This window comes from Chanos chanos, chromosome 5 (assembly GCF_902362185.1).
Source record: "Chanos chanos chromosome 5, fChaCha1.1, whole genome shotgun sequence".
NCBI classification, from domain to species: domain Eukaryota; kingdom Metazoa; phylum Chordata; class Actinopteri; order Gonorynchiformes; family Chanidae; genus Chanos; species Chanos chanos.
Genome location: NC_044499.1, coordinates 32771455 through 32787843, shown reverse-complemented (window position 1 = coordinate 32787843; position 16389 = coordinate 32771455). Strand labels below are relative to the sequence as shown.

Below are 16389 nucleotides of genomic sequence, written 5' to 3'. Positions count from 1 at the left end.
AAGGCCCAGCAGAGCTGACCGGTTTATGGTACCCTCATTACATGTTGGAATACACCACTACAATTCAGAGGACAACACTGTGACCTCTGGTATTTGCTGTAGACTCAGCTGCTTAGATATTGGCTGTTTTCTTTTTGTTTTGTTTTTTTCATTCTCTTCTCACAAGCAGGGAAGTAAAAATCTTGAATCACGCATTCTCCAAAGTGATCCAATTAAGGAGCAGTGCTTCATCATGGATTGGTTTTACTCATGTTATTTGCGCTGTAAAAGAGTTTGGAGCATCAGTGTAATGAGATGAAATGTGTTTTAGAGGCTCTTTCATTTTCTCTCACAGGCAGAGGATGAAAGTATTGATCGGTGCGTTTCCCATATGAGTTATGCTTGAGTGTGTTTGTGCTCTTGTATTCATGTGCGGCTGACCTGATTTGTTTGAATCTGGTCAAGGTTAAACATTTCGGGGAGAAGAAGACGGTAAGATACGATGGCTCAGACGCGCGCACTTGCAGGACCTCTCCATCTCTCCTTGCCCGTCGTCTAGCCTTTCGTCGCAGCTCAGACAGAAGAATATTAAATCGCATTTCATCTTCGCATCAGATTTAATGAGGCCCACAAAAGTGGCTGTGAGCAAAGACGGAGCAAGGTTAAAGCAGCGCTATCCTCCTTCGCCTTATTCAGGAGCGAGGAGCACAAAAGCTTAACGTTACCCAAAGCAGGGAGCTCTCTGTCCCCCGCATTCAGCAAACCAGCACTGCTGAGAACAGCTCAAATCAAACACTTGCAATGCCATCATTTGCAATGCATCTTAATAACTTCATACCCTCCAGTCAAGAGGGTGGGAAAAAAAGCGATTCTTTTTTTTTTTTGGTCTCAGCATAGCACACTTTGGAATGCTAAAATGCTAGAGGGAATTTGAATAGATTGACACCATAGTGTCTGTACTGTGTGCATATCAAGCAGCATCTTCAGGGTCAAGAGGATGTAGAGGAGCATGACTCCACACTAAGAGCACTGCGCGGGGCGTTATGTTTTATTTATTTACTTATTTTTTATTTCTTTCACTCTGTTGCGTTGAGTTTGTTTACTCAGGTCTCATTAGAAAACGTCTCAATTTACACTTCAGGATAAATTTAACTATAGGGTGAAATGATGCAGGAAGGAGAGAAGGAGGGGATAGGGGAAAAAAGGAGTTTTTTATGACGCTCTCATTTTCTGGTCTGGAGATAAAAAAAAAAAAGTCTTTGCGTAAACTATCCAAAATCAAACTTGACAGGTAAATTCATATTGCCAGTTCTGGGCAAGCAATTGACTGTTGGAGAAAACTAGGTATTAGTGTTTAATTGAGTGGTAAAAAGCCATATCTATATCGTTGTCGGATCATGTCTTTGTCGAGTAGAGTAAGACCTTTAGTTTGTTTTGGCCTTGTGTGTTCAGAACTAAAACTCCAGAGCTGTTTAACATTGCACCAAGGGCGCATCTGTCCTACGCTAAGGTTTAAGTACAAATAAAAAACATCAATACGTAAAAATATTTAACACAGTGTGAACAATTCATAAACACTACAAATATTCACATTAAAAATGAGTAAAATAATACCCGCAAGCCATATTACTCATCCGCTTTACAAATGCTGAAGGTAGAGACTGACGTAATGGCACATAGTGACGATCAGTAAGGACACAAAGTTTTGCTTGTGAAGACACGAGCCATGCCCAACATGACTTATTCGTAGAGCATTAAGTGCAGTTAGTGAGAGGGCCTACTGACGTGACGGTTAAAAATTCAACATTCTTCAAAGACAGAAAGTCATGCTGTAGTATTCAGGGCCAAAGCAGCAGAGCGTTCCTCCCTGTTTGCTATACCAGTGTAAAACAGATGTTAAACAACCAAAGACTCAAAGTACTTTGTTAAAAATTGATTTGTGAAGAATAATTATGTGTATTTGTGTTAATGAGATGACTGTCATGCGTGCTGGCGCCTTTGGGCTGTTTGAACAAAAGTACTGGTTAAATTCTCAGTTTTTACTAATGGGGTAACAGTGATGTGTTAGTGTCATCTCCAGCGCTTGCATTCATCTTTTCTCTGAACTGAATGATAATCCTACAGCAGAATGTGGAACCATTTGTAAACATATATTCTTTCGTTTTCTTAAACTTTAGTTCCTATATTAGCATTTTAGTTCCAGTAGCTGTCATGGAAGAGAAATGGATATGGATAGCGGCGAATGCTACTTTGCGGTCCATGGTGAAATGGTAGTGTTTGAAACAAGATCACAAGAAAATAATTAGGAAAATAAATTCCTTCCAAAAACATTTTTTCAGTGGGAATACACCTGATTCGTGGGTTCACGCATATTTTGGCCGATATATTAATAGGCCTGCCTTTACGAAAATACAAACATACAACTCCATGATGAATATATAACATATACGATTTAAATATAACATAAATAAAAATAAAATATAATATACATTTATAATATTTAACAGTACATACATTTTTTTTTTTTAGAAAATTGATGCATCTCCTATCAATATATTTGTAGCCCACTTCCTCAAAACTATGTTGGCAACGCCCACAGGCTGGCCGCAAGTGACTGCCAGTGTGAGTGCAGGGTAAGAGAGCACAAAAAATTATAAACCAAGCCTTGTGCTTAAAATTGCTTTTGAATTGTAAGGAACAAAAGAAACACTCAATGTATCAAAAGGCTCTTTAAATTTTCTTTTCTTTAATTTTTTGCTGCGAACCAATATCCAGCCGCAAGGCCCCGCAGGACTGCTAAATTAACCCAAATAATGTCTCCTTACAATTGAACACAAATACAGTGCCGGAGGTGACAGGCTTGTGATTTTTGATGATTGTTTGACAGAGCCATTTTTGGGGTGCTGTTATAACAGCGGTGGACAGTTTGTTCCAGGAAAGCCGTTTCAATTCATATTCATTTTCCACACAATTCACTTTGAAACAGTGAGTAGAGTAGGGGGTACAAATAAATGGGGGAAACAGAACTATTCTAATACATTTTAATTTCTGACAGCAGGGCAAAACAATGATAAAAGGAGACCTAGGTTTCCCATAGCCACATCCTGTCTTGGCAACACCTAGCCACTCAGAATTACCATGGCAACAACAATGATTAACAATCAAATGACAGGTCAAATATTAGCAACGTTCTAATCCAGTTAACACTGGGTAAAACTGGTAGCTGATATCTATTCCTAAAACAATGAAGGACACCATTGTGACATAGATGAATTTATTGAACTTGCAGCTTCTCTCAAGGTTGATATTTGTTTTGTATGATCTCCAAATACATGTATGAGTATATAGAGAGAGTCAATACAAAATAAGTACTTCAGTTGGAATAAGACTTGATTTATTCAGTTCTGAACTCTTAAGTCAAATCTCCATTGGCAGCAGAAGTCTGCAGCTGATTTTGTTTCCCTGTCAAACAGAGGTGCTGGCACTGTGTTCTTCTTCCAATCAGCAGTGTTAGTATAATGACTCTTGACCTATCAGCAGACGTGCAGTGATCTAACTCTCCCCCTTAAGGACAGATACCAGCTCACCATTCTCTTTGAGTTCCTATAAAAGACACACAGAAAACCAGATAAATGAAAACTGGACTGTCTCTGGTGCTCTGGTACTGTCATTAATAAATTAAATTAAGCAAAACACTATGTGTTAACTTGCACATGAACTTCAGCATGACTGTACATGGAAGGCAGGTGTGTGGAACTGAACATATGTGGTGCTTCGGCTCCATCTGGTGGACACCCAGTAATACTGCAGTGGGTCTCTCCATGCCAGAAAAGCCTGTATTGACCAAGTGTTTCTCATGTGTTGACAAAATGAGCAATGTGTACATGTAATTTGGTCCGTGATCAACCCACCAGTCCTATAAACAGCTGCCTGTTCTGAACCATCATCTGACAACTTCCTTCAATCTTGCTGAGCGTTCAGGACAACCGTACGTATCAAAATCACATGACACAACTCAAATCTGCTCTGCCTTCTCACCTTCACAATATCCAGTCCACCAATCAGTTCTCCTTTCACATAAAGCTGTGGGTATGTGGGCCAGTTGGAGTATGTCTTCAGTCCTTGTCTGACCTGCAGGACAAACCACACCATTAACACGCATTGCATGAGGCTGAGTTCTGGTGCAGTGCTACGCTAAAGATGAGGCAAGATATTACAACAGCTTACATGGCCTCAGAACCACATTCACATCTACATAGTTTTATATACCTCATGACAGGAGTCAAGCTGGTTCCCTTTGAGGGGGAGTCCATTATTTCTGACATGTTTCAGTGAAGCAGTATTTATCAGTGGTTTTTATCTTTTGATATCTGTTTAGTGTATCAATGCCTGACTTTTCTGGGCTGGCAAAGTGAAAATAAGTTTATAATTGTGTGGTGAAAACCAGCTGTAGAGCCTGCTGCTTTGTCCTAACGCACTTGAGACCAAACAAGTATCGATGACATTACAAAAGATATTTTAAAAACTTTGCTCTAGCTGGATACAGGGCCATTTTCACATTAAAAATATTTTATTTAGCATTCAGCATCAAAATATTCACCATCATTAATGCCGTGGTAAATCTATGTAGATTCAAGTGCATTTTATATCATCGCAGAAAGGGGGGGGGGGGGGGGGGGGGGGGGGGGAGGTTGATGAAAAATTAAAAATTACATTAAAAAAAAAAAGAAGAAGAATCTACAAATCCAAGTGATTGATCGCAAAACCGCCTGGGGTGCTAACCAACACTCAGGTAAGCGTTCTTATGAGCCGCGTCAAAAAGAGTGAACTTGCTCTTTTAACTGACATTCCAAAGAAATCGATTCGGCCCCACGAGATTCTTCTCAAACCAGACGAGTCTTAGCCTAACTCCGTTAATTAACATAAAATGCATCACGTTCAGGATTTAATAACGTTAATGATTTTCACACTAATCACCATAATAATAGTTGTTTTAACAAGAATCTCGGGAACTGTTCTACCCGTTCTGAGAGTCAGATTAATGGTTTGAATCCCTGTTCTTTTGGGAGGAGGCAGAGGGAACTAGATAATGTGAGTATTGTGGAGAGAAATGATTTGGGTCACAGATGGATGGCTTCAACATTGGGCTAATCTGAAGCCAAAGAGAAGCATTATTAAGAGTGTTTGAGTGTGCATCCTAGAATCTCCCAGTGTAGTCAAAGCACTGCAGATGTCTGCTGTTGATTTCTCACCTCTTCATCTTGCAGGATGTCAAATGTGTCATAATCCACCCTGATAACATAAAAGACAGGAAGATTACTCACTGAAACATTTTAACATCTCATTCACTCTAAATGTCCTTGTAATTAGTCAGAGGAAAAGAAAAAATCAATAGCTTAAAATATTCTTACCCCGTGCCGTTCATTATTTCAAGGATCTGACGACTGAATCCACATTTGGCTGCCTAAATATTCATGAAGACATATGTAAGGGTGTGACACAAAAGCATCCACCTCGCCACACTAAAAGGCTACAGCTAGCACAGGTGCTCTTTATCATACACACAGCCAGAGAAACCATAGAATTCTTCTCTTCAAACCGCTTTAAAGAAAAAAAAAGAGCCAGAGAAAGTCCGCTCTAACAAATAGAGAGAGAGAGAGAGAGAGAGAGAGAGAGAGAGAGAGAGAAACTGTCTCAAAGAAAACGTGAAGATAAAGAGTTCAGAGACACGCGCAAGCTGCACTGTTCTGGAACTTCAGACCAGAGGAGCAGCATCAAACCTGACTTTCATTTAGCCACTTACAACTGCTACTGCATTCAATCCCTTCCCCATCCAACTCTTTTAGAAGTCGGAGAAGAGCATTCTGACATCCATATTAGGATATGGGGAGGGAGGGAGAGTAAGGAAGAGTAAGAGAGAGAGAGCGAGAGAGAAAGAGAGAGAGAGAGAGAGATCTCTTGGGGACAGCTTTAAACTACTCCAAAGAATCCCTTTCATGTGTGAGCAGCAGAAATCAATAGATATGAGTGGAGGGAGGTGAGGGGTTCTTTCTGCTCCATTATAGAGCCCAACATCAGCTCCCTCGTCCGGGAGAGACGCCTTGTATCGATTTCATGTTAGGCTCTATTTTGGACAGCTTCTCTAAATGTATGTTAATGTCTTTTCATCTCAGAGAGAGAGCGAGACAAAGTGAGAGGGTTTGAAGAGTTTTAACTGAATGTGGAGGTTTGCTTTGCCTCACCTCTTTATTGCCTTTCATAAACAGCATCACAGGACATTTGTTGATGAGTGACTTCAACCTAGCAGTAGAAAGGTAGAAAAAAGAATTACACAGAGCTTTGTGGAGAGAGACACGCGAGTCTGTGTGTGTGTGTGTGTGTGTGTGTGGAGCTGTACCTGTGCTCCAGAGAGACACTCTTAGGGAAGGTGTTTTCAAGTTCTCCGGATTCAGCCAGCTCCTGCACCAAGAATAAAAATAGCTCTGAAACTGGCTCTCATGCACTTGGCCTGTCACTGTCCAAATGCTCTTCTTCTCACACACACACACACACACACACACATATATATACACACACACACACACACACACACACACATATACACACACACACACATATATACACACACACAAAAAAAAAGAGACACATATCTGTACAGGCACTTACTCAGGCACACGCATACACACAAACTAACATGTACACGCACACACTTCCATTCTTAAGTGGCACCCAGCAGAGCTCTTTTAGTGTTGTGTGTAGGTGGACTCTCACCCTTAATAAGGGAGGAGTGCTCAAAACATCTTCAGTCCCAGCCAGTTATGTGTGAGAGAGAGAGAGAGAATGATGGAAAGCCCACTTGCTGTGGGCTGTAAGCTAATCAAGAATCAAGCCCACCTCTCTCAGCATGGGGTGTGTGCTGACTCTAAGCTGAATTAGCTCTGTGGGAATTTAGCACAACACAGGCAGGCTAACAACCACGAGGAAAAGGAAAAAGCAAAAAAAAAAAAAAAAAAAAGAAGAAAATACTACAACAGAGGGCTTACAAAGGGAGGTTTGTACTCCAGCAATTATAGCATCACTAGCTAACAACGTCCAAATCACACAGGATTTGGGTCAATTTGGATCAATTCAGTGAACCGAAACGCCGGTCTTTACCTGTTCCCCATCTGTTCTCCACAGACTCCCTGAGCCGAATTTCAACCCAAGTTAAAAACTACAACCTACATTCCCTGACCACGGCCGCTTTAACTGTGAGAAAACACATCGGAACAACAGACCCCTATGACACTGAACTGAACTGAACTGAACTGACTGACGGCTGCTGGTGCGATGAAATATTGCACAATTACCCACTGCACGCAGGACTGGTGCGCCTGCATCCTTTTCCCAGTGTGCCACATTATCAGACAAAGACAGCATGAATCCATTTTTCTGAGTCAGTGATTTATCTGTGGTCATTTACTTTGGTGATAGTGATCTCTGATAAGATATTTAACTGGCCAATTTGAGTCTGGTCTGGGTGTCTGCGTCTGGGTTGTACAGACCTTGATGATATCCAGTCCCCCGATCAGATCTCCGTTGACGTAGACCTGGGGGTACGTGGGCCAGTTGGAGTAGGTCTTCAGACCCTGTCTCACCTCCTCGTCAGACAGGATGTCGAAGCTGCTGTACTGGACGCTGTGATCCTTCAGAATCTGAATGATCTGTCGGCTGAAACCTGCAACGTTCGCAAAACGTCGGAGGGAAGAAAAAAAAAGGCAATATGAAAAAGTCAAAGTTTGAAAAATATCATCCATGATTAGCTCATCATGATTTGGTATGTTTAAAGAGTGTTTGGAGCTTTGCCGTCAGTAAGTGTGAAGGGATTTCATAGATGAGTTAGCCATATGTAAGAACCTACAGATCCAGCTGAACTTGAGTTTGTTTGGGATTGTGATTCAATACTATTTCATGAGATTGCACAGGATGCAAAACTTGATTAGCTATTATTCAGTTTCACAACCACTTTCAGAGAAAGCAAATGCCAGACACAAGTACATTTTCCAAATGTTTTTATTCAGTTCACAGGAAACCTGGAACATAGCCAAAATGAGCAGAAATGCACTTAATTTCCACATTTTATTTTTCTTAATCTTCAGAGTTATGCAAACCTCATCCATAATTCAGTGAATATTCAATAACATTTTGTCCACTGTTATTTTGTGCTCCTGAGGACTTTGTTTATGCACTTGTTTAGATCAATGTACTAATCATCAGTCGACCTTCCCAAATTGTCCTGCACCTGTTCCTCTTCAGCGCTGTTTTGTCACCTGGTGATGGCTACACCAGTCACATGCAAGAGGTGTGTGTGTGTGTGTGTGTGTGTGTGTGTGCGAGCAAGTATAAACAAGAGAGAGAGAGAGACAGAGAGAGAGAGAGACGGGTAGTAAGGTGTTGTGTGTGCCTGTGTAGGCCCTCCGGTCATATTCCCATTCTGATATTCTGTTCTTACGGGAATTCATTATAAAACAGCTGCAGGCTTGTAACTAATGGTTATTCAGTTGGCAGTATATTAACTTGTTTCTATTAGACGAGGCAAACATGCGCTACAGCTGCTTTCACTGGCTGTGGGCAACATCTCTCAGACACGTACAATTGATTGGCGAGGTCTTTTTTTTTTTCTTTCTCTCTCTTCCCTCACTTTCTGTTCCCCTAAAGGGTTCAGAACCGGACTCTGAGGAGGCCCAGAACTGCTTGAGGAGAACCAACATTAAAGTCTTATTCCTCAGTTAGCTGAGCTGTTTCTTGGTATGCAAACAGAGAGAGAGAGAGAGAGAGAGAGAGAGAGAGAGAGAGAGAGAGAGAGAGAGAGAGAGAGAGACCAGGCTTTCCATGTGTCTGTCTGACACCGCGGTCCATAACCTTTTAATATGCAACGGAGGAGAGTCTCTCTAACGTCTGCTCAGGTCTCAATCAGGCCCGGCCCCTGTGCATTGCATTAAACAGAGAGAACACATACTGTTGTAGAAGTCTCTTTAAGAAACGATTTATTCCTGCCTCTGTAGAGATGAGTCATGTTTGAAAAATTATTGGACTGATTTGGATGACAGCCAACGTAATGACGTAACAGAGGGAACAGGTTTTTTTTTTCCTCATGAAACTTAAAATAGCAAATTTCTCAACGTTCTGAAGCAGGGTTTTCCGGAATATGTCTCATAATTCAGAGAAGTTCAGAACATTTGGATACACTGGGGGTGACTTAGGCCAATACTGACAATACTGAAACTCTCTCTGAGGGTACACTTCAGCAGAATTAAGTTAATATGAGTGTTAATATCCTTTGTAATGCGTCTAACAGTTAAGTGATAAATATTCATTTACAGTGCTTAGTGCACAGATGAACATGTACCTTGGACAACTGGTTTTCACGCTTACAGTTTAAGGTTAAAGCGGATTTCGTTTAATTATTACAAAGGTCATTTGTGATGTTATATGTGTTTTACCAAAACTTTGTTTAGTCTCAAACAATCAACTTGACTTAAAAGGAGAAAATTATTTTTATTAAAAAAGGAGATATGAAATTGTGTAGGCACGAAAATTCATCAGCATGACTCTGTGTGTGTGTGAGTGTGTGTGTGTGTGTGTGTGTGCGCGCGCGCGGCGGTTGGTTGTAAGAGCTGTAAAGCCTTGCGGAGGTTTCTTATCCACAGGGCTGGGATTTCAGTAGTTACACTGACTGAATGATTAGCATCCTGCTGTGCTATAACCCAGCACAGCCCAAAACCATAAGCATTACCCCTCACCTCCCAGCCATCAGACTTCTCACTCACACCCCCTCACTCATGCGCCTTTTTCACATCCCTCTCTTTATAGCCTTCTTCTTTCTGATGTCCTACTTATCAATACCATTTATTTCTGCCACCCTCTATAAAACCCCCCACACACCTTCTCATTCATTCACTCACTGACACACTCTCTCTCTCTTTCTCCTTACCACACATCCTCACATCCCTTCCCTTCCCAACATCTTTCACATATTTTTCGCTCTTCTGACATGGACCCATACACAGAGATAGAACAGCAATTAAGAGAGAGAGAGAGAGAGAGAGAGAGCGCAAAGCTGAGCATGTGTGTGTGCATGTGTCTGTATGTGTGTGCGTGCGTAAGTGAGAGAGTGTGTGTATATTTGTGTGTATGTGTATGCGCATGTGTCCTTATGTGTGTGTACGTGTGAGACAGAGAGAGAGAGAAAGAGACAGAGAGAGAATGTGTGTGTGTGTGTGTGTGTGCGCTTACCGCAGCGGGGCTCCTGGGGCGAGCCCTTCATGAAGAGCATGCAGGGCGCGGCGTTGATCAGTCTCTTCAGACGTTCGTTAAGATCCTCTTTAGGGATGTCTCCGGACCCCGGCATGGCCCCCCCGCTGGACAGCTTCTGCACCTTCTTAGTCAGCTCTGGGGCATGAGCTCCGTCCAGCCTGTCAATCTTCTCCCCGTTCTGAAGCCCACGGACACAGAGAAATAAATAAATAAACAAACAAACAAACACACACGCACATACCAGAACATACAAGATGGGGAGGAAAAAAAAAAAAAACACCCCAGATGCACACACCATTAATCTTTCAGCACATCAGCCTGTTTGTTTAGATGAAGAGAGAGGAGGAGGAGAGGGATGGAGAAAGAGAAAAAGAGACTGGAGGCTGCCCCGGTCACACTCGTTCTTTTGACATGTAAAGTTGAGAGAGAGAGAGTGTGTGTGTGTGTGTGTGTGTGGAGAAACAGCACGGGGGTTAACCTCTGATTATTTTCTGTGTGACTGATGCTGACATGAGGAGAGTTTTAGCGTCTGAACACACCATCAGTCAGGTGTCTGTTCACTCTCTCATTGGACCACAGCGCTGGGCCCTTTCAAACGCCTATGCCTTCCAGAAAAATCTTTCATACTTTCTTTGTTTTCCTGTTTCTGTGTTTTCATTGAAAACAAGCAGCTGCGTAGATACAGCCGCCATCTCTGGGACTTTGTCATGTCTTTTGTTAATGTGTTTTTACCTCCCGAGCATAATGCTTTGATTGCACTCCCTGTGTAATCTACTCCATCCAACTGTCACCAAAATATTCTGTTTCATTACATCAAATGCCTTTAATATGAAAAACTGAATCAAAGTACACTTAACACAATAAATATGTTGTTTGAAGGGGAGCCTAAAGCAGAAATTAATTCATTTGGATTAGTAGCCAAGCCCTGAGAGTGTGATGGTGAGGAGATGATGGTGACTCTGGTTAAGGAGCACAGTGAATGGAGCACAGCCTTACCTTAAAGAAGAGGAACTGGGAGAAGAGAATGGAGCATAGACTTACCTTAAAGAAGAGGAAGAAGGAGAAGAGAATGGAGCATAGACTTACCTTAAAGAAGAGGAAGGTGGGCACTGAGCTGATCTCATATTTTTCTGATACTTCTGGCACTGCCTCAGCTTCCAACTGAGAGAGAGAGAGAGAGAGAGAGAGAGAGAGAGAGAGAGAGAGAGAGAGAGAGGGATGAATCAAAAAGCTGATAATTCTTGTTTGTTCTCTCTCCAAACCATTAAGCACGTCTCCAGCACTTGCAGTAATTCAGAGCGTTCTCCTGACACGTGATTCATTTTGCCGGCAGACACGGCTGCCTTCAGGGCAAATAATAACACCCTGAAATACTACAGCTAAAGAGCACAACATATGAGAGACCTACATCACCTTCTACCAGCCGCTTTTTTCCCCCGTCTCCCACGACAGTTTCCTCACAATGGAAGGAATTTAGGGGGGGCACTAGTACTTCACTAAAAGTCTATAAGGTACTATATTATTACTGCTCAATACCACTGCCGTGGAAACATGCAGCTTCACACAAAGCACAGTTTATAGTCCTCAAACCTGACTGAGACAGAAATCTCTGGATATACAATGGAAATGTGTCATTAGTAAGAGATCGTTTAAAGGTGAAATCATTTTACTGCAGCAATAATATGTCCGGTGTGCTCTTTAACGTTGTAGTGAATATAATGGACACCCTAAAGAGTGCCCTTTCCATATAGTGAAGGTTAGAAATGGCTTTGCAGGTTTCTCTCCCTTACCTTTTTTTTTTCCACTTTTACGAATACAGAGCTCTGGCCCCAGGGCAGGCAGAGAAAGAACCTTGATGCACTACTGACCCGGCAAATTTCCAATCGTATTTAGCTAGCAGATATTGAAATCCATAAATCACTGACCCCAGTCATGTCGTGATTACAGCACTTATTTTGTGCCCCGAGCAAACGCAGCCGTTTGCTCTTCTGACAAGATCCACGAGCAAGCACATTGCTTCTGACAAGCTCTAACTCACTGCTCAACTCAAAGGCCAGAGAGAATGGGGGCAGCGACGGAGACAAGCTAAACTCCGCGAAAAACCAGGTACGTGTATACCCCATTACCCTTCCCTTATATGAGTACCACACACATGCATGCTCAGAGTTCCCCAGACATGACATAAGTTTGCTCTGTTCAATCTCTAGTCAGTCCTGATTTAAACTGTCAACTGAACCTTTGTTAGCATGCCCAAGATGTGAAGAGTCAGGGGTGCTGGTTTAGAGAACACAGAAAATTCTAGAAAATGGCAAGTGGAGCTCTAGCAAAGCTGTGGGAAACACTATACACAAGAATATAACTGGCAACAGTGTAGCACAATGATACTGTCATCTCCAAGCAACAGGCTAAAACACCTGCTTTGGTCATAACTGTATGATAAACCGTTAAATATAATAGTCAGAAGCAAGTAGTGGTGATGATTACCATCCTCCAGACAGAAAAATGTAGAGTAATGTCTACCAAATGCACATTAGTCATTTCAGAGAACAGGCTTGGCTATCTGCAAGTCAAAACAGCCTGACAGAGGATAGCGGAAATTCTAAGTGGCACTCAGAGTTTCTGATTTGTCACAAAGTGGAGAATCTGAAAAAACTGTTTTTAAACAAGTTATTATTACCCCAGTATATAAAGATGTCACTGTATTTAACGGCTCACAAATAAACAGACAAATTAAAAAAAAAAAAAAACAGGGAGAGGAAGGTAGTTAAATCTACCATAATACTAATCCCATAATCTGTAATCTGTCCCTGTGGCGACGGTTCACTCAGTCTTAAGAGTTTATCAGTGTTTAATGGGCGGCCAGGCCTGTCAGTGGGTGCGCACTGTGCTGATGCCCAGGGCTGTGCAGCCACTGGTCCTGACTGTGTGTGTTCATACAGTAGCATGAAGGCAGGGGTCAGACACAGCCAGCAGCGCTTTATTACACACTTATACACACAAACACAACCCTGGAGGCCAGAGCACAGACGCTTCACCACACCATGACTGGGGGAGGAGGGGCTTACACATGACCACAAACAGGAGTGGAGTGGGGGAGGGTTGGCAGACTTTAAGACAGAAGGGGTCAGTCAATATAAACTGATTTATCACTTTTTTTTAAAGTGTTGGCTATTCTATGCCAAAGAGAAGTATACTCTCAGCTTAGTAAAGGGGTGTATATTGGTTTAATTTTACTTTCTTCAGTATCCACTCATTAGTGTAATGAAATGCCACTCGACTGACACAAATGCTACCTCATTTGTTTCTCTGAATATCTGATGTGGTGTCTGGATAGAACTTTTTTGTTAGTTTTATTCACATATTCATTAAAAAAAAAATACAAGTCGTGAATTATGACACTGCAATCTCAAACACACCGGTATATTTCCTTATAACAAAATTTCTGGGAGCTGAGGTGAACACAGTGTCTGATGAAAAGTAAAAACTCTTACCTTGACAAAAGTGGTGTGTTTGTGTTCCTTCGCCAGCTCCTCCATCACATCGTTCATCTGAGTGCACTGGGGCGCCCATGATGCTAGGAAATGGACCACCGTGAGTGAACTAACACACACACACACACACACACACACACACACACACACACACACAAATAACAACTCATTATTATTGGGTAAACAACAAGGCCTCTGATTCTCATGCAACTAACATTATAAAAGGCTGCTAAACCATCTCAGCTTATCTTATTTAGCGAAAGACCAAAACAATTTTATTGTCACTGATTCAGGGTAATATAATCATCATTAAAATGAATATACTCTGAACCCTAAGAACCATACAACACCACTACCTGTGTTAACAATGACTGTTCCCCACAAGCCTCATTATTAAAATCTACTGTAATTAAGTGACCAAAGATTAATTAGGTTGAACACTACCTAACAGAAGAATTGGCAGATGGAGATTGGCACGCAAAATTCCAAAAGAAATTACTATCTGAGGTCAACTAAGAAACTGCTAAGAGGTAAAATGGGGATTTTGTACAGAGACCAATGCCATACTGAACTGTGTACCTATAACCAGCTTTTCTTTCCATGTACTGCCAAGTCAGAACATCAGAGCAAATTCTTTATTCAGACGGCATGTAGAAACTGCATTAGGAAACAGACAGATCCAGTTCATTGTCTTGACTGGCCAATCAGCAGTCTTGGCATAGCATTATTAAGCACAGTAAAATGTTGCTTTGCCTCATACCTAACGACCACAATACACTGTGTGAATAACTACAATGGAAGTAACTTTGGATAACAGCATCTGCTAAATGAATAAATGTAATTGCAAATGCTGCTTCTTAAAACAAAAAAGGGGAACAAAAAGGGTTCCTTTAATGTGAAAAATTATTTTTTAAAAAAAGACATTCCTGTGACAAGTTTATTTAGACCTTATTTAAATGCAGTCCTCTGTTATCTGCAGAGTACCGGAAAAAAGTGCCAAAGAACTATATAAAAGTGTGGAAAAAAGTTGAGTGAAAGTGTATCCGTATTTTCAGCATCATCAGAATTGATATACAAGAAAAGACATTATATCGAATCAAAGATCACAGGTGTTGTCTATCACAAGTAATTTACGGCTTGTCCCGAGAGCCTGTTCATTACAGATTAGAAAAAGGGCATTGATATAAGTCTTATGAGCTCAGTGAGTGGGCATAAATGCGAGTCTGAAGGCCTTAGTTCAAAAGTGACCAATGCGCAAACTAGGACGGGACTTAGCCGAAGTCGGTGTCGAAGTGCGATTTTAGTTAAGCGACAGTAACAAAAGTACACATGTGCACGTCTCCTGGCGTCCCATAAAAAGTAGCCTACTGTTGACTTTGAGGTTAATGTTCTATGGTACTGTCTGAAAAAGACGTCAAGGGAACGATGAGTGTGACACTAATAAGCATTTCGTAGTGGTGTTGATGTTACTTAGTATTTAGAGCACTTCTTTATAAATTCCCCGTCAAACAACTAACCGGTCGAGTGCAGTTACCCTAAGTTACTGCAGAGGCTAACATTTCCCGTCATAGACAGAGTGCAGCATCGATATTACTGTCCTAGCAAACATTGGCATGGCCAAATCTAAAAGAGGTTTACAATAAGCATGACTTCTCATTCGGTGTGACAACTTGAAGACTCATAACTGACTAACTGGAGGATGGGCAAGGAACATTTTACTACCATTTTGACTGAAATTATTCAGCTAGGCAGCAGATAAAATATGTCTTGTACCCCCGGCTCTATGCTCTGGGTAAGATAACTGTCGTAGCATGCTCTCTATTAACCCTAAACAGGATGTTAGGTGTGATATTTCGTTTTACCAAGATACGATATACCTCAAAAAAATTAATACCGGGTCCTATAAAACACAGTTTAATTTAAATGTGGTTAGAGTACTTGAAATGTTCAGCTGAGGTCCATGTTTTTTACGATATATTTTGACAAGCTTGCAAGCTATCGTTACTTTGCAAGGCTAAGCTACCTTGCCGCATGAACGGTGCTCCCAGTTGAATGGATAGCATGTTTGCTACTGTCTTGTCTACTGCTACTGATAGCATTCGTGTTTTGTTTAAGATGACTATAACTTGATATTGCCGCGGTTGATCATCTCACCTAATGTCTTATGGTTGATTTAAAAAGAACAACCAGTGACACATACTTGCCGGCCTTTTTTAACAAGTCTTCAAACTGCGGAGAGGACGTTGCTTCCGTGAAATTCGCCATGTTCTCAGGCTCAAGTAGGCGATCACCATCCAAGTCCACACTTTGGTGATAATGCAAGGCATTATCAGCTGCCCGCAGCTTCATCGTGCATCAGTTCACGCCACACAAAAATGGCATAGACGCACATGTATGTTTTTGTTTTCTGTATAGAAACGTAAGTTATGATATGAACTCTGCTTTTTGCGAATTGTCCGCTGGGTTACTTCTGCACTTAAGAAAAGTAGCCTTATTCTTAAGGAGGGTATCTTTTATAACCAAAACTTTTGTTGGAGAAATAAAATGTTTCGTCGTTTTATGATAATCACTGTGGCAATTATGTAGCCATTTTATGTGAGTTAATCAGTGTAATCATTTGTAT

The 16389-nt window shown here is 41.4% G+C and overlaps 1 protein-coding gene across 1 annotated transcript; it reads right to left on the bottom strand.

Moving 5' to 3' along the window:
* Positions 1-2726: 2726 nt before the first annotated feature.
* On the bottom strand, positions 2727-16040 carry glrx3 (glutaredoxin 3). Its single transcript, XM_030773847.1, has 11 exons — positions 15967-16040; positions 13767-13875; positions 11362-11436; positions 10255-10453; positions 7524-7696; positions 6377-6438; positions 6222-6279; positions 5391-5443; positions 5232-5271; positions 4018-4110; positions 2727-3582 (listed from the first exon to the last, which is right to left on the bottom strand). Exons 1-11 carry the CDS (start codon positions 16029-16031, stop codon positions 3532-3534), a joined length of 978 nt encoding a protein of 325 aa, XP_030629707.1. The 5' UTR covers positions 16032-16040; the 3' UTR covers positions 2727-3531.
* Between the last annotated feature and the right edge of the window lie 349 nt (positions 16041-16389).